This window comes from Pipistrellus hanaki (genome assembly GCF_964339955.1).
Source record: "Pipistrellus hanaki genome assembly, chromosome: 2".
Lineage (NCBI taxonomy): Eukaryota > Metazoa > Chordata > Mammalia > Chiroptera > Vespertilionidae > Pipistrellus > Pipistrellus hanaki.
Window position 1 is genome coordinate 6658216 of NC_140504.1, and position 21457 is coordinate 6679672.

The 21457-nt window shown below is 55.2% G+C and overlaps 1 protein-coding gene across 1 annotated transcript; it reads right to left on the reverse strand.

Annotated features, from left to right (window-relative positions):
* Window positions 1-8261: 8261 nt before the first annotated feature.
* Window positions 8262-13129, reverse strand: LOC311617291 (cystatin-B-like). The gene is made up of 3 exons (XM_084873731.1): window positions 12944-13129; window positions 9182-9283; window positions 8262-8612 (listed from the first exon to the last, which is right to left on the reverse strand). The coding sequence occupies exons 1-3, from the start codon at window positions 13007-13009 to the stop codon at window positions 8484-8486; spliced, it is 297 nt and encodes a 98-aa protein (XP_084729857.1). The 5' UTR covers window positions 13010-13129; the 3' UTR covers window positions 8262-8483.
* Between the last annotated feature and the right edge of the window lie 8328 nt (window positions 13130-21457).

Consider the following 21457-nt stretch of genomic DNA (forward strand, 5'->3'; position numbering starts at 1 on the left):
TGTCCACTGCCAGCGTGACCGCCTTGGCTCCACTTCTCCAGAGTTTTGGGGTACCCTAGGCTTGAAGATTCAGCCTGCCTGGAACCCACACCCTGCCCCCTAGCCTGGGAGCCCACAGCCTGGAGGGGAGACACAGGGTGTGGGGCCCCGTGGGCTCCTGGGAGAGCAAACTCTCCGAGGCCAGCCCCTGTGCCCGCACGGCTCCTCTGCGGTCCATCCTTCGGTTTGTAGAAAATGCCCGAGAACGAAGAGCGGCCCCTCTCCGTCGAACTCCCGCACCATGGCCCGGTCTCCCTCCCCACTGTGACTTCTGAATGTCTAACTCGCACGCTGTCGTGCTCCCGATGGCCGTGCGCAGGGTCAGGGCGCCATGCCCCTGGCTCCTGGTCCCCAGCACCAGGCTCCTCTGAGCCCCGGGCGTAGCCCGGCCTCCTGGCGCCTGCAGGGCCCAAAGGACCAGGAGGAGGAAGGATGGCCCGCAGCCTGATGGGAGGCAGCCTCTCCGATGGCACTCACAGGGACCAGCCCAAGCCACCCAGGGCCCTGGGTGTGTGCAGCACATTTAATGGGAAATACTGCCACTGCCAAGTAGGGCTGGAGAAAGGCCAACGATAAGGTTTTTTTATTTCAATAGTGAGAGCCAGTGTAGGGCCGGGCAAGGGACCAGGTGTGCCTGCCCTGCAGGAGATGGCGAAACCGCCTGGAAGCAGGTGTGGGTGCTGGGCTTGTTGCTTGTGTGCCGGGAACTTGAAGGGAAGAGCGCGCTGGATGCTCTTCGGTTTTATTTCAGAGGCATGGCCCCACGTGAGGGCTCATTCTCTTACTTCCCACATGCTTCAGAGAATGACGGGATCTGTTCCTCCCAAAGCTTCTGCGGGACCACGGACTCCGGTGCCCCGGAGGCTTGCCCATCGGCTATACAGCCCTGACCACTAGCAGGCAGAGGTCCCCGGCCACGAGGAGACGGAGACGGGCTGGGCTGTCTGTACTCTGAGGAGGGACTTGGGGGCCCGGGAGCCTCTGCAGCGTGCGGGGCTCCCGTGGAAACGTGAGCTCCCGGGGGAGGCCGGGCCCCGCATTCCCAGGCCCGTGTTGCTGTCTGGGTCGTCTCCACACGCTCACGCTCCCCCGCGCTGGCGGCAGAGGCCTGGGCTGCCCACGTGTAGAATTTCCCAACCTTGGTTCCTGGCAGTGCTTTTTGATACAAATTGGGTCCAAATTAGAATTGATTTTTGTTTTTACTTTGCAAAGCTTAGCCACATGCAAACTGATGGCAATTTATGTTCAGGTGGGAGATTGTTGTCAGAGTGCAGATTTCAAACTTTCCAGTGTTTCAAACCTCCTCCTGTAGACCTTCCAGATGGAATTCCAGACGATGATTCCCTCTTCGAATCAGTCGCAAATCATTGCCAAGTCCCGCTGAGGTGACTGTCCGTCTGCGGTCCTTTTGCAGTGTGTGTCAGTTATTGTGAAACGATGCTTTGCTTGTCGTCCTGTTCTTACACTTGTTCCGTTTTCCAATGGCCTGAGCCTGGCCGGGCGCACCTGCTCTGAGTAAGCGGAGGGTGTGTCAGTGTTGGGATTACGGGATTTCCAGGGAACCCGTGTTCACTCCTCCGGTGACATGTACACAACAGGAGGGAAGCGTGTTCTGACCGCTGGGCCGCCACCGCCACGCCCTCTCCTTGTCCTTCCTGCCCTTGGAGGGGATCAGCTACCTGAATGGGTGTCAGGTCCACACCTGTGTGAGTCAGAGACACCGTGTGACTGTATTGTACTCCGTGGGAGAATAGCCAGGAATCCGTGTCTTCCATCTCTGCCGCCATCTAGTCCCGTGGACCTCCTTCACCCACCCCTCTCCCTGGAGACCCCGCCAGTCCCTACCCAGGCTGGGAGGAGGGGAGGGGAGCTTGTGACCGAGCAGAGTGGAGTATGTGCAGCTGGGGACGTTGTGAGTGAGGTCCGCTCTCTGAGTCTGGGTGGGAGCCAGGCGGCCCTGGACTCCACTGTGCCCACCAACAGAGCAGTGGGGTGGAGCCCCACCATTTTGATGCCACATTGGGGTTCCCTTCCCATCATCCTCTGAGGCTCTTGTGTTAGGGCTCCCTGGAGAGCCAGCTCCTGTGCCCCTGGAGGGAGCGCGTCAGGTGTACAAGCTGAGTGGCCCCTCAGAAGGACCCCGAGCCCTGGAGAAGGTGGCTCTGGGAGGCCAGCCCATCGCCCGAAGCCAGGGAAGCTTTAACCTGTGGCCCCGTTGGTCTGGATGGACGTCTTTCCCCCAGGAGACCCCCTGCTGCCGGCAGTTCTCCCCTGAGCACAGGGATCGAGGGTGGCACATGTGGCAGCGTCGGGGGGTGTGTGCTGCGGGCGGCCGCTTTGTGGCGGGTGCAGCATCGGGTAGCCGGCAGGTGTTGTGGTGAGAAGAACATCATGAGAGCCTGTGTTTTTACAGAGACCCTTGTCCTGGCGAAAGAAGGTGTAGAATCTACACCTTCTGGTTTCAGAATCCAGCCACACCCTTCCAGTCTTCGCCAGCAGGGGGACACGGCGAGCCCAGAGGGAGAGGGTGGTGGGCTGGGAGGGGTCTGGGCCCCCCCTTGGTGGATGGCAAACATCAGCTCTGCTTCTGGGGGTGTTTCTTCAGTGTGTCAGTCTCTGTCCGGCGATGGGAGCCAGGCTGTGCATTCTGTGGTGATGCCCAGGACGGGCCCTGCGTGTGTCCCACCCACCATTGTGCTCTGAGGCCCTTGCCAGCATCACCCATCGCCGCTCGGGGTTCTCGTAGCGCATGTGTCTTCCTGTGGGCATCTGCTCTTTATTCTCAGTACAGAGTGTTTCCTCTAACGGATTAAAATACACTGTCTTACAAGCCACATTCCTGCCTTTCATTCGGGATCTGAGCTCACCACATTGTGTTCACTCTGTTGGTAAGACAGAGCTTGGTGAATACTGTGAGGTCTGACTTAGCAGATTTTTAAAGCTGTATTAGCGGGAGGCTCTTCCTAGAGTTGTCTTTTTAGATGCTGGCAGAGGAGATGGGTCTTTTAAAAGCGTTTCCACTGTCCAAGCCCCTCGGAGTCTGTGCTGCAGCGAGGCTTCTGACAGCGTCACTGTGGTCACGGGGACTGGAGCCCCAACCTGCGCCCCGCCTCCGTCCCAGCCCTCCGCCACGGCGGGCAGGTTCTGATCTTCGTGCGGCGGGAAGCCCGTTCGGCAGGAGCTCCTTCCTGTGGGGCACTCGCCATGGCAGGACATCATGCCTGCAGGTCGGCCTCAGGAGAGCAAGGACAGCCCTTCCCCGTGGCACCACCCGAGCCCGCACTGCAGCCCCTGCCCTCGCGATGGAGGTGCAGATGTTACCATTTGGGGAACTGGAAAGGAATCCCCATCTCCGTGTGGACCGGGTGATGGTCTGAATGTTCTAACCTTCTGGCTGTGCACCTGCTAATGTGGAGTTGTGGTCAGCATGTCAATCAATGATTGTAAAACCGGCCCAGCAGGACGGAGCTGTGAGCGGGAGCCCAGCCCACGCTGCCCTGGGCCTCCCAGGCGAGTAGCTCAGGGAGCTCGGATCCTGAGGCTGCTCGGGGTGTGGCCAGCCTGGGAGCGAAGCACAGGCCTCGGGCCCAGCTGTGAGGGGACAATCTCTGTGAGATTCAGTCAGTGGCTGTATCGGGCCTGCGGTGACCAGCCTTGCCCGCTGGGAGAGGGGGCACAGGTCTGTAAATGTAAAACAGCTCACCATTGTAGAGGCCTGTCTGTGTGCTGCTCCTATTGACTTATGATTCTCCACAAATAAATATTTTCATGCAATCGTGGTTTAGCGTGAGGAATTCTTCTTCACGGGATTCCCTTTTGTTAATCATCCGTGCAGTACCCAAGCTGTGGTAACAAGCCGTGGTCACTGCTCTCCCCTCATCATCTCCCTCTTTAAAAAAAATAGGTCCTATTTAATAAAAGAATAATATGCAGATTGACTATCACTCCAACACACAAGATGGCTGCTCCCATGTGGTCAGAGATCCTGCCCCAAGTTGACACAAGATGGCCAACACAAGATGGCCAGCAGGGGAGGGTAGTTGGGAGGGACCAGGCCTGCAAGGGAGGACAGTTGGGGGCAATGAAGCCTGCAGGGGAGGGCAGTTAGGGGCAAATAGGCTGGCAAGGGAGCAGTTAGGGGCAATCAGAAAGGCAGGCAGGTGAGCAGTTGGGAGCCAGCAGTCCTGGATTGTGAGAGGGATGTCCCAGATTGGAGAAGGTGCAGGCTGGGCTGAGGGTCACACACCCCCATGCACAAATTTTGTGCACCGGGCCCCTAGTGTGTGTGTGTGTGTGTGTGTGTGTGTGTGTATTGTGTGTATTTCAGAGAGGAAAGAAGAGGGAGAGAGAGATAGAAACATCAATGATGAGAATCATAGATTGGATGCCTTCTGTATGCCCCCCACCACTGGAGTTAGAGCCTGCAAACTGGGCATGAGCCCTGACCGGGAATCAAACTGACCTCCTGGTTCATAGGTCGATGTTCAAACATGCTGGCTGGGCAAACTTCTCCTTCTTAAAGAAAGGGCCTGCCCTGCTCACCGTGGCCCAAGTCCCCTCCCTGCTAACCCACTCTGGCGCCTTACTCTCAGGGTTTCTGCTGCAACCCCCCGTGATCAGGAGGGTGGGGCTCCCTTTCCTGGCCCATCCCTGCGAGATTCAGAGGACAAGCCCTGGTCATTGATCCGGTGTCACTACCCCTTCTGGGTTCCAATTCCTTCACACCCGGGTGGGGACAGCTCTGGTCCTCTAGTCCAGCAGGTACTATACACCCTCCCACATCTTTGTAGATGAATCCTCCGGTCATCCCCAAGGAACAGGCTTTATGACAAAGGCACCCGACTCTGCCTCTCAACCCACTGTGACCGCCCTGTGACTGTGTCCCTGCATGGATAGCTGGAGAATTAGGGCCTGTGACTCTCAAGGGTGGGCAGGTCCCTATATCGCTGTCTTCTTGGTGCCGGGGAAATAGAAGGCACTGACCAGTGACTGGAGTGCTTAGTAAAAGGGATGGGGTGTCAGCACCTCAGGGGGACGTGGAGGGAAGCTATGCCTGAAGGGCTAACTGGCAGGCCACGTACCAGAATCTAAAAGGCATCCTGTAGAAGGGAGGTCACGGCCAGGAGACCCCAGGTGGTCCCTTGGGAACCAAGGGCAAGGGCATCCCTACAGGTCAGCACCCAGAGCCCAGGGTGGGCAGAGGAGAGGCTGGGCCTGGTGGGAAGAGGGAAGAGCTCAAGCCCAGCATTTGTTCCCCAAATCCTCTGCCAAAGGGTCCCCCCAGACTGGCTCTGGCTTACTGCCTGGTGCTGTTTTTAGTGAGGTGAAATTCATAGGAAGTACACCCAAGTATCTTCAACTGCATAGCCCAGGGCATTTGCACCTGAGCTGTGCAATTATAACTGTCACCTCTTTCCTGTCACAGATGCCTCGTCACCCTGGCTCCACCCACAGCCATTTAACAATCCCCCACTAATCAGGCAGAGCAGGGCATGGCTGTCAGCTCTGCTTAGCACCCTGAATGCCATCTCCCCCGCCGGTCCCAGAAAGTCCCCAGGTGGGAATTGTGTTCGGTCTTCTGTTCAATGCATGAGGGTGTCATGAAAGCTTTATTATTCCAGCTCATGGAGGGTCGGGGATGCATGCCGGGGTTCTTTTCCCCCAGCCTTACAAAGAGTTCAGCATTCTGGAGAAAGGGCTGCACATAGATGATTAAGAAGGAGTCCGTGAATGAAAGATATTTTTGGAAGGCATTGGGGGTCATAGGAGCTTCCAGCTGAAGGAGCCAGAAGACACTCCTTGACCAAGGACCCTGCTTTTATTAAACACAATTTGTCCCAAGGCAAGGTGGAAATATACACTTCAAAGGATATGGTATCAAAGGGTTTACAGGGATTGTCACTTTGGGGAATAGCCTACAACTTGTTCAGGTGTTTGGCCAAAAGAGGCAATAAAATGCCCTGAGCTGTCTGGCAGTTAACAACCATCCTATTCAGGTTTGGGGGAAGTGCCGTTTAGCCCTTAGGTAAACTACATGTGACTCAACCCTGTTGAGCTCCCCAAGCTTCACCCACCCTTTGGAAAAACTCTTGTCATTAATTACATGCTGGAATTGGTTCTCAGCAGACACACACAGGTCACTATGCAGAGATTGCTCACTGCTGCTCTCCAGGCTCCGCATGCTCACCGTCCCGCCCTTCCATGCTCCTGGTGACCTAGGACACAGATAGCCTGACTGTGGCACAAATCTTCACATGCCCCAGGGGAGCCAAGAGGGGCTCAGGAATGTCAGACTGACACTAACCCTCAGGAATACACACTGAGTGGCCAGATTATTATGACCACCTGAGGTTTGTAGGCAAATTGTATACCGCATCGTATGGGATATGGAAGCCGAAGGCCTGTTCCAACACCTTTGCTGTCTGCAGTCACCAAGATAAAAGGTCTCCAATTCGCCTAGGAACACAAGGATTGGACAGTTGACATTGGAAAAAAGTCACGTGGTCCGATGAATCACATTTCCAGTTGCATCATGCAGATGGCAGAGTGAGAATTTCGCAGAAACAGCATGAAAGCATGCCCCCCACAAGCATGAGTACAACCCTTCAAGCTGGTGGGGGCAGTGCTATGGTTTGGCGCATGTTTTCCTGGCATGATTTGAGCCCTTGAATTCGTGTGGAACAATGTCTGAATACCATACCTAAGTATCATTATTGATCAAGTTCATCCTGTCATGTGGATGGTGTATCCCAATGGAGATGGCTTCTTCCAACAAAACAATGTGCCATGCCACGGTGCTTGTATTGTGCATGAGTGGTTTCAAGAACATGAGGGAGACTTTACCTTGCTTAGGTGGCCCCTACAATCATTTGAGCATTTGTGGGACCAAGTTAAAAGAGCCATCAGGCAGCTGGTTCCACAACCATCAAATCTCACAGACTGGACAGGGCTATTCATCAGGTACTGTGTCAGATTCTTCACATCACCTTTCAACATCTCGAGGAGTTAATGCCAAGAAGAATCACCGCAGTACTGAAGGAAAAAGGTGGACCAACGAAGTACTGATGGGGTGGTCATAATAATCTGGCCACTCAGTGTGTGTTCAGTGCATGAATTCGTGCATGGGTGGGGGCCGGCCAGCCTGGCCAAGGGGAGGGGACATGAAAGGTTGGCCGGCCTGCCTGCTAGTCAAACTCCTGTTCAAGGGGACAATTTGCATATTAGCCTTTTATTATATAGGATATACCTGGAGTGGACAGATTATTATTCATTCAGAGATCATAATAATCTGGCCACTCATTGTATTATACTTCGACCCTGAGCCACACAGATAGAAATCTCACCAAACTCATAACCATTATTGCTTGTCTCATTTTCAGTTCTTGTAAGTGTATTTCCAGTATCACATGATCTCACTCATCTAGGGGAAATGATGAACAAGAACAGACCCAGAGACGAGGAGGCATGGATCAGACTGCCAGACCTCAGAGGGAGTGTAGGATGAAAGGGGAGAGATCAACCAAAGGACTTCAGTGCATACATTTGAGCCTAACCAGTGGTCGAGGACAACAAGGGGATGGGGGCATGCGTGGGGATGGATGAGGGATGGGAATGGGGGAATGGGGACAAATATGTAATACCTTAATCAATAAAGAAATGAAAAAGAAAGAAATCTCACCCAACTGTCATTAACCCTATGCTGTCAGGGGCACTCTTTAATTCCACTTCACACAAAAATGGGGCAAGCCAACCAGGTACTGACTGCACGGGTGGGCAGGACCCCTGCTGAAACAGGCAGGCCCTCCCAGATGCTCCGGGTTATAGCAGGCGCCGCACAGCCTCCCAGGCACCTAGTGCTCAGGGTAGCCGGTATGTGCAACCCTTTGTCCCTGCCCTGTGACCGCTGCTACGGAAACACAGTGTGACTGTCTGAGCACATGTAGAACTCACGGTCAAGAATCGGGTTTACTCTAATCCTTTTACTGATGGGGGGCAACCGAGGCCTGGAGACAGAGTGCAGAGTCCAGGCAGCAGGGTGCAGAGCTGTAGTTGGAAAAGACACCTGGGGCCCTGGGTCTTCCACCCATTTGCAGGGACCCGGGGCAACCCCAGTGGGCTCTCCTCCTCAGGTGGAGGGGCCTCAGCTGTCTCAGGCTGGCACGTGGCCATGAATATGGTGGTTATGGCTTCAGATGAAGAAAAAAAATCCACGACAAAGGAAATTTGCAAAAACTTAAAAATGTATTTAGTTAGAGATCACCTAAGCCCTCTTGGAAAGCAATTCCATTAAGATCATTGATTGGGAGGAAAATTACGCTATTACAGTCAGAAGCAGAGACGCCAGATTGGCACAGAGGAGCACAGAGACACCGCTCATTTCGGACCCCGGCACGCGACCACGTGGCACAGAACCACGTGGCAAAGGTTCAGTTCAAGATCCAGAACTAGAAGTAGGTCAGCTCGTCCTGCTTGGTCTTGTTGGTCTGATAGTCGTGCAGGGCCAAGGCCTTGTTTTCGTGAGGGAGAGCCCGATACACGCGGATGTGCACGAAGTCATCATCTGCAACTTGAACCTGGGAAGAGAGAGGCCAGTGAGGGGGGCAGCTGCTGCCTCTGACCCCAAGTCCCCGTGCCTGGCGGGCTGCGTGACAAAGGGCCTGAGAGCCTGGAGGCCGGGTCCCTTCAGGGCATCAGCAGCTAGGGTGGGGACATTCTCATCTTCCTCCTTCGGGTGCAGTGGACACCCAGCACCCCCACCAGCACCCTGGGCACGCTACATTCGCTCCTCAGAGCCCTCAGTTACCTGAAAGGCTCAGTCCTCTCCTCCATGGAGTACATGCACACTCATTTATTTTATTCGTTTAAAAACATTTGTATTGTATTGATTTTTAGAGAGAGATCGATGTGAGAGAGACACATCCTCCATGCATCCCAACTGAGGCCAGGGATTGAACCTGCAACCCAGGTACCAGCCCTTGACCGGGAATCAAACCTGTGGCCCTTAGGTGTGCAGGCTGATGCTCTATCCGTTGAGCGACACCAACCAGGGCTACAGGAACCCCCTTAAACACCCCTGTCCTGGCCCTGATAGGTCCTCCCTCCCCCCAGGTCTGCATGAGCTCTCCAGTAGCGGACACTCCACCTTGATGAAGTAGTTAATCCCCGCGACCATCTGGCTCATGTACTCCGTGGCCTTGAAAGTGGGGTACTTCTTGTTTACCTTCTCCTCCAGCTGGGACTTCACCTAGGGAGCAGGAGAGAGGGGAAACCAGGCCTTCATGAGTGACTGACACGGGAGCTGCGGCCTCGTGTCAGATGTTACCAACTGACCTCTAAGGCCTGCCCTTTACAGATCATTCCCCAATGCAGGACCAAGCATGTCAAACTCGTGGCCAGCACAAGGCATGTGGCCCACCAGCCTCGAGTTTTACATGCTTGCAACTGTTCACGCTAATGGTAAAGTGCAGCAAACAATTCCTGAATTCTACCCAGTTCCAAAAGTATGATTTCAGCAGCTCACTTGCCCTTTTTTTTGAAGGCGCGGTAAGTTTTTTTTTTTTAAATATTTTATTGATTTTTGTACAGAGAGGAAGAGAGAGGGATAGAGAGTTAGAAACATCGATGAGAGAGAATCATCGATCAGCTACCTCTTGCACACCCCCCACTGGGGACGTGCCCGCAACCAAGGTACATGCCCTTGACCGGAATCGAACCCGGGAACTTTCAGTCCGCAGGCCAACGCTCTATCCACTGAGCCAAACCGGTTTTGGCATGAAGGCGCGGTAAGTTTTTATAACTTCAGCATTACTACACTGCCTACAAGTTCATACTCTGCTTTTCTTTTTTTTTTCTTTTTTTTTTTAATTAAAAAAATAACTTATTGATTTTTCTTACAGAGAGGAAGGGAGAGAGATAGAGAGCTAGAAACATCGATGAGAGAGAAACATCGACCAGCTGCTTCTTGCACACCCCCTACCAGGGATCTGCCCGCAACCAATGTACATGCCTTTGACCAGAATCGAACCTGGAACTTTTCAGTCCGCAGACCAATGCTCTACCGCTGAGCCAAACCGGTTTCGGCCCTGTTTTTCTTTTTTACTTAAGACCCAAACAACTCATTTGAACACTGTTATATAATTTTTTAAATGATGCTTTTAAAATGAAAAACGTAAAAGTTTACAATTTTAAACTAAAGTTAATTTTAATTGTAGATTTAACCTTCCATCTTCTAGATGTGCCCGAACTCTCTTAACTTCCCCCTCCTGGACCCTGAGGCTGTGCCCAGTGCTTTTGAAGCAGATGAGGCAGCAGAGAGAGTGCTTTGCAGGTAGAGGTGCTTCCTGCATTGTTAGGTCATTTCCTGAGGACGCCATGCCTTTGGGCAGGTGCTGATCCTGATCCGAGTCTCAGACAGGAACCAAACTTGGGGTTCAATCCCGTCTCTCGGGATCTTGGCCTCTTATTAACCGAGTATCTTCATGGAGGCAGGAGAGAGCAGGTTGGTGCAGGGCCAGACATGGCGGGGATGTCCCTTTTCCGAGTCCCACACGGAAAGAGAGATGAACGAACTGGTTCTAAGTAGAGGCGGCCAGGGATTGAGAAATAATAGAAATAGAGAGAGAAGACACAGAGATAGATTTTAAGCTGGGAGCTGGGTGGGCCGCCATCCTGTCTGCTGGAGAGGCGGGAAGACAAGGACTAACCCTCCCAACACATTTATTTTATAACCCCCATACAGGGAAGTTATCACAACTTATTGGCATTCTTAAGTAGGCCCTAGCATACCTGGATTTACATATCTAGTCCCACCCCTGCACACACCTGGGCTGATATGAAGGCCAAGCTGATTACACTTCCCACCATCTTGGAGAAATGTGCATTGGAGCCTCGGCTCTGCCAGTCTCTGTCTCAGCTGGCAACAGTTAAAAGAATGCCCAGGTGCCTTCCCAGGCGGCCTCTACAGGGTGGTTGGTTTGTTTTTCTTACAGTAAAATCAAAGCTGGTTGCAAGGTCTCTGGCTGCTCTCCAGACTACTGGTAGGCACTGGGGCATGCTGACTTGGCTGGAGTGACTGGACGAGGTGAGGAAAGTTAGAGGACTTTCGTTAACTCAGCTTGATGAGCTGTGGGAGCCCACGGGGATGACTCTCATGACATGCCAGTGAGTCACTGGCCAACGGCACAAAAGCTTCACGGCTGCCCAGCACCTTCAGGGAGGGGCCCTAACCAGGGATAAGAAAGGGGAAGTGGAGTCAGCAGCTAAGGACAGGAGGGAAGGTTAGAAAGGAAGAAAGCAGGCCCCTCCTGCCGCTCCTCTGCCCTCTGCATGTGGCCGGCTGGGTTCTCACCGCAGGCCCAGCTGTCTCAGTACTTACCTGTCCTACAAGGCGCCATGTTTGGTCTGCAGGGATCGGACCCTGCAGACGGTGGACAAGCCTCGGGAGGAGTGACACGCACAAAGCCACAGGGGAGTCTGGGAAGGAATCGCCTCCCTCCTGGCCTGTTTCAGGAGTGGAGGCAGGAAGGCAAGGAATGGGGAGACAACCCAAATGTGGGCGCTGGGACTGGGCACATGGCAGCCTCCAGGCCCTGCCTGTGGTGGCGGGTCACTGGTTTACTGGTGGCCGGGGAACGGTGGGCTGTGCTGGGGCGAAGGGGAGCACGGAAGGCCTGGGGATGGTTAGGAAGTTGCCCGTCACTAACCCTCCAGGGGCCAGGAGACCGCAGAGGGCCAGGAAAGGCCAAGGTGGGGACTGGTGGGTGCTACTGGAGGAGGCTGAGCCAGAATTAGGGACTCTGACATCCTTCTGGCCAGGGCTCCCTCTCTGGCCTCTGTTCTCCTCTCCTGCAGCCCAGAGAGCTTGGGGAGGAGTCAGTGTACACAGGGGAGGCAGCAAGATGTGCCTGCCCTGTCCTCTGGGAGCCACAGGCAAAGCCCGCCCTCCAGGACTGCCTCCCAGCGGGATGGGACTGCCCTCTTACTTGTCACTCTCAAGGGACCATCACCACATTAAGGAGACAGCGACCCCTCTCTCCCGAGTGAGCTGATGCACATTCAAAGTTCACGCAGCAAGTGAGGAATCCCTTAGGCCTGGGAAACCCAACCGCAGGAGAGGCTGGGCTCTGGAGCTGAGGGACAGGAACCTCGCCCACGCTGGCTCGCCTGGCAGTCTCTACAGATTCCCCATTTTCAAAGTCCCATGGGCCTGACTCACCACGCGTTACTGTGGTCAGATGGTCTGAACCACCTGAGCAAAGGGGGTGAAGTGGGGGGAAGGGTACTATCGGGTCAGGGAAGAAGCAGGTTTGTTTGACTTTGTGTCTCCTCGGACCTAAGCCTTCCCGTGTCCCCACCATCTCCCCTTCCGGTGGCCCCACCGTCTCCCCTTCCCCTGGCCCCACCGTCTCTCCTTCCGGTGGCCCCACCGTCTCCCCTTCCCGTGGCCCCTCGGTCTCCCCTTCCCTCCCCCAGAACCTCCGGGGAAGGCACCCAGGGATCCCCACTTTCCAGAGGAGAACACGGAGGCACCGGAGTCCAGCGCTGCCCAGGGTCTGAGCCAGGCTCTGCCTCTGCCTCCCAGCCTGGTTTCTGGTTCTTTTTCTTTTCTTTTTCTTTTTTAACCTTTATTTGGGGATGACTTCAAACGTACACAAGGAGCACTAGAATAAGGGTAGACGTGTAGGATCTCTTCCCCGGGTTCACGGACTGCTACCTTCCATCCCACCTGCCCTGGCTCCCCTCTCTCTCTTGGATTGATTCCCCCCCGAAACCGCCCGAGGACCCACGCCCGGCCCTTCCCTCTGAGCCTGGGCTCTCAGAGCCCGGAGCCCAGGCCCAGGGTCCCGGTCCCAGCGCCCAGGAGGGGCTGCCCCTGTGGGCGGGACGGGAGGCCCGGGCCGCCTACCTGGTCGGCGATGGCCTGGATCTCGGCCGTGGCGGGCTCTACGGCGGAAGGGCCACCAAGCATCATCTTGGCGTAACTGTGGGCAGGGAGCTGGGAGCTGTGGGCACGGAGGAGCTCGGCCTGGGAGGGAGATCAGCAGTGAGACAGCGGCTGCTGAGCTGTGAGCTCGGCCTCCCTCTTAAACCCGTGGGTGGTGCCCCGGGGCGGAGGCGGTCCGACCAGGGGGGGGGCGCCTGGGGCGGTTGGGGGTGGGAGGGGGCGGGGTGGAGTATGGGTGGGGTGCGGGTGGGGTCCGGGTGGGAGGCATCGAGTGGGGTAGGGCGGGGGGGGGGGGGGGGGCGCGGGGAGCTGGGGAATGGACAGGCGCCTTGCACAATCTGGAACCCCGCAGAGGGCGCCGCCTGCGGGCCATAGCGTGCACCTGTTTGGTGTTGGTCTTTTTTATTTCTTTATTTTTTTTTTGATTTTTTACAAAGAGGAAGAGAGAGGGACAGAGAGCTAGAAACATCGATAAGAGAGAATCATTGATCAGCTGCCCCTTGCACACCCCCCACTGGGGATGAGCCCGCAACCAAGGTACATGGCCTTGACCAGAATCGATCCTGTGACCTTTCAGTCTGCAGGCAAGGCTCAATCCACTGAACCAAACCGGTTTCGGCTGGTGTTGGTCTTAGTGGCCTCGGAGGTATGCTGGGTGCCTCCAAACCACGCCACTTTTGCATGTTGATTCTGCTGAGCGGAGGGCAATGAAGACCCAGTCATTGGGGTGGTGAGAACTTTAACCTCGGCCTTCATAGCATGTAGGTACGGCCCTGGCCGGTGTGGCTCAGTCATTAGTAGCTTTCCCCTGTGCACCAAAGGGTCGTGGGTTCAACTTTGTCTTCCATGTCCCCATGGGGCCCTAAACTGTAGACAACTGATCCATGTTTGTCTCTTGCTCTCCCTCTCCCTTCCTCTCTCTAAAATAAAGCGGCGGGGGGAAGGGGGGAGGAGAGGGGAGAGGGGCGAGGAGAGAGACAAAAAATGAAATGATTTCATTAAAATCATGTGGGCAGGGAGCCTGGTCCAGAAAGAGAGCAAAGATCAGAGGTCATTTCCTTTTAAATGTGAGGCTCGCCTGCGTGGCAGGCAGACAGCTGGCCACCACACTTCTGCTCTCCCATCTTCCTGTGATGTGTGCTCCTCCCCTTTGAAGCTGCAGACCCACATCCTGGGCCTTAGCTCTGGAAGCTACAAACTCCGAACTCCGCTGCCACACTGCCGGCAGGGCAGGTTCCGGTGGGAGAGACCCAGAGGTGAGTGGGAGCTGAACTGAGAGTCCCCAAGAGCAGGAGGGAGAGAAGTCTGTGCTCCGGAAGTAGCTGGGGGACAGACCGCCAGGGCATCCTGGAGTCCAGGACCGGGCCCTGCCTGGCCTCACTCCCCTGTGCCTTGGACTGCTCTGCACTCTCATCTGCGAGTCCTGGCCCAGCAGCCAGCTTGCACCAGCCACTCTGGGTGTCACCAGCGTGTGACCCAGGGACACGGTGAAGGGCTGACGTGTGTGAGCAGAGGAGGCACAAAGGAGTCCAGTGAGGAGATGCCTGCCAGGGCCTCAGGTTGGAGTGGGAGTAGCATTCCGGCTGCACCCCTCCCGCACTCCAGGGCTGCACCTCAGGGGATGCTGGGCCTCTCCCGCCCCTGGGTGCTGACTGCAGGAGCAGGCCCAGCCTTGCCTTCTGTAGGGCTCAGTGCGGAACCCCAATGGGAGTGGCCCATGAGCAGGAAAGTGGGAGAGGTAAGCTTTTCTGGTACCTGCCAGGGAAGAGCCTGGTGTGTAATTCCAGGAAGGGTGGGAGGCCAGGTGTGGAGGGGAAGGAGAGACCCCTACAATTCAGTCATGAATGAATGAATGAACGAATGAATGACTCCACGAATATGTGAATAAAAAAGGGACTACATCGCAGAATGGAGAAGCTCGGGGCGCTGCTAGGTGAGCCTGACAGTAACCACAAAGGTGATTCGATAATAAATTCCTAGCTGGGCAGGTCGTGCGGGCAATCACATCCCACACCCATAGCTTCCTGGTGAAGATCAATCTTTACCTTAAGCCCTGCCCATTGTTCTTACGCACCTAGGAAAGATACCTCTGATAAGTCAGCATGAATTTCTTTTCCAAACCCCTTGGAGGCATAACCACACTGGCACCAGTTATGCTGTTGCCCACAAATCATCTCTACTTACTGTAAATGTTAACTATCCTTTACTCACTAATGTCAAGGAAGTGGGTGTTTCTCCATTTTGCATCCTGTGTTCTCCATTTCGACACCTTACACGTGCTGTCAGAGCTCCGTGCTGGGGAGGTAAGTGTGGCCTGTGTGACTTCACCTGGAGAGGATTCTGGAAGCCTCCTCCCGGTGTCTCCTGGACTCTCTCTATATGACCTTTTTCTGTGCTGTTTGCTGTGTGTCCGTTTGCCAAAATAAACCACAGCCCTCCATCTTGGTAGCCTAGTGGGTCAACAGGCTTGGGGTTCCCTGACACGTGGCCCTTAATGTTGAATGGAGCAGAGACCACCCAAGAGGCAGAGACCCCTACCCGGGAAACAACTCCAAATAGCCAATTGCCGAGTCAAATAACAAATTTATTACAGATTCGAATCTGGGCTGCCGCCGCCAGGATGGAGCAGGCAGAGACAGCCGCCAGCAGTTACAAATCCAGCTTTTTATATACATTTCAAAAAAAGGGGGGTGGAGGTCCACGGGGCTGGAGCTAACTGGTTTCTATATTGCTTAACCTTGCGGTTGTATGTATCGGCCAGATGGCCTAATCTCCCTTCTTGGTTCGTTCTCTTCTTTTAGCCTTGACTAACCCAGACTGTTGATTTGGCCTTCAGGTCCAGGAGGGGGAGGGATGAGTAACTTTCTACCCTCCAGGCAAGGTCAGAAATTTCCCACTCCTCAGCAAGTAATCAAAGGCCGAAGTCAGATAGCAAAGCTAAAATTCAAACAGCAGTTTTTACCAAAGTATGGTTGCCACTATATTTCACTTAACAGGAAAACTCTGCTGAGTCCATTCTGCATGAACATAAACACATAAACACAACATTGTCACACCTAAGAAAATAACAAAATTATTCTGCACTATAGTCCAACATCTAGTCTATATGAAAGCTTTCCCAATTGACCCCCTCAAAAAACTTATAGAGTCTTTTCTTTGAACCAGCATCCAATCAAGATTTGTATATGCAACTATGTGAAGGAGTATATCCCCTCTTCCATATAGGCATTCATCCCTTCCTTCATCCATGACTTTAACTCTGAAGATATTAGAATGATTGTCTTGCCAACTGTCCCAGACCAGGGTTGTGATTGTCTTCTTGTGCACCCTGCTCAGCCTTCCTATGTCCTGAAAGCCAGGGTGCAGCCCTGAAGGCTGGATGAGGGTCAGCCTTGACTGCCCACAGGTGCTGCTACTGCGTGGGAGGGGCCACCCGCACACAGGGGCAGGCCATTTGGGGGGGGAACTGATAGCTGGGACCACCTTTCTTTAGCCCTTGTGCCATTTTCTGACGACTTTCGCCCTGAATCAAAGATTTACTAGGAGCTGCACAGATTTTTCTCCAATTCCACCATTCCTTCCATCTGTGCTCGCTGGCATTCTTTGCTAAAGAACCTTCTGTCATCAACCAGGTTAAACTACCGCCCCCCTAAAATGCAGGTACATGCTTAGTGACCTTTTAATTACAACTGTCTAGTGCTGTCATTGCGGTGTCCGGCCATTACGGGGCAGTGGCGTGCGGCCGGGGAGAGGCCCTTCTACGCGCCCGTAGTCAGAGAGCGCGCCCGGGCCAGGCCGGCGCGGTCGTGTGACGTCACACCGCGCGACAGGGAGAAGCGTGGCGGCGCGGGCGCAGGTACCTGGAGTTCTAGGTGCGACAGCCATGGTTCCGCAGCTCCCCCCTGAGATCCAGCTGGCGCAGCGCCTGGCAGGGAACGAGCAGGTGACCCGGGACCGGGCGGTGAGGAAGCTCCAGAAATACATCGTCGCCAGGACTCAGCGGGCTGCAGGTTGGCGCGTGGCCGGCGGGGCCGCCCCGGGGACTGGGCCTGCCGGGTGGGGGCGCGGGGCGGCGGGGGCGGTCCCGGCTGGGTGGCCTCCGAACCACGTGGCATTTGTCACTTGTCACTGTAATGCTCCTTGTGTAAGTGTTGGGCTGTCATTTGAGTTTCACTGGTGCGTACGCTCCGCCAGAGCGGAGAACATGCTTGTTAACTGGTCTCTGCTGTAACAGTGGTTCTCAAAGTGTGGTACCCCATCGTCAACTTCGGCGTCGCCGGACGTTCGTTGGAAATGCAATTACTTTTTAAATTTAAAATACATATTTTATTGATTTTTTTACAGAGAGAAAGAAAGAGGGATAGAGAGTTAGAAACAACGATGAGAGAGATGATCCCTTGACCAGAATCGATCCCAGGACCTTTCAGTCCACAGACTGATGCTCTATCCACTGATCCAAACCGGTTTCGTCATCAGCAGGGTTTTGTGTTTGGTTGGTTAGTACGGCCAGAGGGGCAAGAGGCGAGGTCCTGCATGGGTGTCAGGGAGGCCGAGGGCCCGGGAGGAAGTGGCCTGAGCAGCCTCCTTTCTTGCTGCTGGCTTTGCAGGCTCTCTGCACCTGCTCTTCAGAGAATGTGGCCGCCACGCAGAGTTGTAGGGGAGCTCTGCTTTTCCTTCTGAGGTTCCTCATTGCTCCATCTCTAAGCCACATTCTCAGCTCAGCAGACTCAGACTGAGAATGGCAGGGGTTGGTTGCACACAACGTCCTGACCAGTTTCTCATGATTCTGTCCCTTTACTTTCCAAAGTGGCTTCTGTAGCCCTCCGTGATTCTCTTATGGCCCGTTTTCCTCCCCAGAGCACCTGTTCCTTCAGACCTTCTGGACAAGTTCTACCTGGTGAGGAAGCAGCCTGCGCCCCTCGGCCAGGTCCCCTGCAGTGCCAGAGTGGTGGGGGGAGCACTCTGAGCACCCAGAGAGTTGGGGAAGGCGGGCTGGAGGTGCAGCATAGAGCAGTCTGGCCTTTGAGCCTCCACCCCAACATGGCAGAGCTAAAGGCTTCTGGTCAGTGCGGCCACCCTGACCGCTGACCCATTAGCCTGGTGGTCGAACGGGGAGCCTAGGTCTTGTTCGGGGGGCACAAGCCTAGGATTGTGCAGTACTTGACCCGTCTCTGAAGGTTGGCAAATAGGCACAGAGTTCGTCATTGGAGCACAGCACAGACAGACGTTCAGTTCAGCGGGGAAGGTTACAGCTACCCTCCTCGGGAGTTGGGAAGCGGTGGATGCCAGCGGAGCTGTGGACTCGTGCCTCGGTGGAGGCTCTTGGGATGCCTGGTGCTAGCGGACAGCTATCCAATTGTCATGTGCAGGATCCCTTCCCCCTCCTGTGAATTTATTTTACTGATTTGCCTTTAGAAACGGCTCTCCCCCCCCCCCTCCCCCCGACCTGTGGAACTGTGGTGTGGTTACTACAGTGGTGTTCGCTGGGACTTGGGACAGTCCCCAGAAGAAGGGCCAGGGCTGTTGTCAGAGCGGTTGGTCCAGTGGGCACCCTGAACAGGCGGTGGCTGAGCCTCACCGAGGACGCCTCCCCTCAGGGCAGCAGCTCGTGTGTGATTCTGTCACTCAGCTCAGCTCAGACGTGGCCCAGGGTTACGTGGACACCGCCTGGCCGATAGTAAAGTGGACCAGCTGGTGGGCCAGGCAGAGAGCTGCGGAGGGAAGGGATGGGCATGCGGGCAGAGGAGCAGGGCCGGGCCAGGCTCTGCACTTTGACAAAGTCAGGTTTGTCAGGCGGAGGAGCCTGTGAGGCAGGCGCTCAGGTAGGATGGATTCGGTTGCTTTTTGAGGCCCATTTCCCTGGTCCCCCCTTGTGACCACGTCTGGCAGCACAGCCCCCTTTGGTGGTCCTGCAGGTAGGGAATGATGTAGGACAGGTCTCCACTGTCCTGGGGACAGGCGTCCTGGCTGCTGGGAGTGCTCAGTACTGTCCTCTCACCTCTGACCATGGCTGGATGGCAGAAAAACTGGGCCGGAAATGCTGTGAGCAATGTCCTAGTTGTTTGGGGACAGGGATTGGGGTTGATTTAAACGATGAGGTTTAAGGATGAGTTTATTGCATGGAGATCAGAAAGAAAGATGTTCTCAGTTGTCGGACCCGGTTTTTACGGGGCCTCTGCCCCTCTGGGGGCCTGTGCTTCAGTTCCGTTCTTACTGGTGAAACAGGGCCCAGCCCACCTCAGCTGCAGTTGCCACCCAGGTGTCCTCTGTGAGCCTGACTTCCTGGTGCGCTCGGAAAGCTGGGCATCCCAGCCCCGGGTTCTGAGGGCTTGTGTCCTTCCTCCTCCAGCTCTGGGGCCTGCTGTGTGTTTGGGGCTCGCAGACGGGCAGAGGGGCAGTCTGGGGGGGGGGGGGTTTGGGCAGAGGGGCAGTCTGGGGGGGGGGGTTGGGCAGAAGGGCAGTCTGGGGGGGTTGGGCAGAGGGGCAGTCTGGGGGAGTGTTGGGCAGAAGGGCGGACTGGGGGGGTTGGGCAGAGGGGCAGTCTGGGGGGGTTGGGCTGAGGGGCAGTCTGGGGGGGGTTGGGCAGAGGGACAGTCTGGGGGGGTTGGGCAGAGGGGCAGTCGGGGGGGTTGGGCAGAGGGGCAGTCTGGGGGGGGTTGGGCAGAGGGGCAGTCTGGGGGGGTTGGGCAGAGGGGCAGTCTGGGGGGGGTTGGGCAGAGGGGCAGTCTGGGGAGGGTTGGGCAGAGGGGCAGTCTGGGGGGGGGTTGGGCAGAGGGGCAGACTGGGGGGGTTGGGCAGAGGGGCAGACTGGGGGGGTTGGGCAGAGGGGCAGTCTGGGGGGGTTGGGCAGAGGGACAGTCTGGGGGGGGGTTGGGCAGAGGGGCAGACTGGGGGGGTTGGGCAGAGGGGCAGTCTGGGGGGGTTGGGCAGAGGGGCAGTCTGGGGGGGGTTGGGCAGAGGGGCAGTCTGGGGAGGGTTGGGCAGAGGGGCAGTCTCGGGGGGGTTGGGCAGAGGGGCAGACTGGGGGGGTTGGGCAGAGGGGCAGACTGGGGGGGTTGGGCAGAGGGGCAGTCAGGGGGGTTGGGCAGGGGGGCAGTCTGGTTGCGCTGCACTAACGGCCTCCTCCTGTGCACAGCTCATGCGGCTGGTCCTGAAGGAGTCCTTCAAGGCCCTGAGAATGCGGGCGTGGGAGGAAAGGTCAGTATCGCAGCGCGTCCTCAGGCTGCTGCTCGTGGCCTGTCCGGGTTTCTGTCGGGGGATCGGGTTCACGGCTTCTCTCTCAGTTATTAGTTGTAAAGGAGACGTCACCCTAACATTAAAGAGTGACCGATGGCACTTACAATGAAGGTCATTGAAAAATTGCAGTTTGCGTGTGTTCATGTAAATATTTGTTTTCAACCTTGATGCTAAGTTGTGAATTAGAATTGAGTTCTCACATAAAAAATACCGTGTATTCATGTTTAGCTCTTATCAAAGATCATTGCTCCCGGTTCTAGAAATAGTTGCCCAGACTCCTCACTGTGCCAGTCGTGCTTGTGCTGGGGTAATGTGTGTCCTCTAACCTGCAAGGGGCCTCCGTTCCCGCTGGCACAGGCAGAGCCGCTCTGCCGCGTGGGCGGCCTGGGCTCTGCTGGGCTCTGCTCTTCCGGCCCCTCCTGGGACCGGGCAGGGCCCTCCAGCCGCCTGGCCTGGAGCTGTGCGTCCAGCTGAGGGGGAGCAGGTTTCTAACCTCGGGGGGGGGGGGGGCAGACTGAGACCCACCACACACAGTGGGTTTCTGAATGTTCACTTAAAATTTTTTTTTAATTAATTTAAAATTTGGTTTCTTTATAATTGTTTTCCAATTTCGAGAGTGATACACGTTTATATGAAGAACTCAGAATTTATAAGACGTTAAAAAGCGACTTTAACTCCAACAGACACTTTTTAAGATGCTACATTGCTTTGTGCACATGGTACAAACGTGGTGTCATTGAAACATGACATCTGCAGGCTGCTCTTTATTTTACTGAGGATGCACAAGAAACATCCTGCCCGATTGTAGGGCAGGGGTGGGGAAGACAGGAGGAAAGGGGCTCAGAAACAGAGTATTTTGAACTGATTTATAAGTTAAAGTGTACATTAAAGGAGTTAATTTCAAGTACGTGTATACCAAAACCAGTCCCCAGATGCTAGAATGGCTACCGAACCAGAGACTTCAGCTCACAGCCCCCGGTGTGGTTGGACTTTTTTTTTTTTTTTTAAATATTTTTTTATTGATTTTTTAAAGGGAGGAAGGGAGAGAGATAGAGAGCTAGAAACATCGATGAGAGAGAAACATCGACCAGCTGCCTCTTGCACACCCCCTACCAGGGATCTGCCCGCAACCAAGGTACATGCCCTTGACCAGAATCGAACCCAGGACCTTTCAGTCTGCAGACCGACGCTCTACCACTGAGTCAAACCCGTTTCGGCTGCTTGGACTTTTTACCTTTG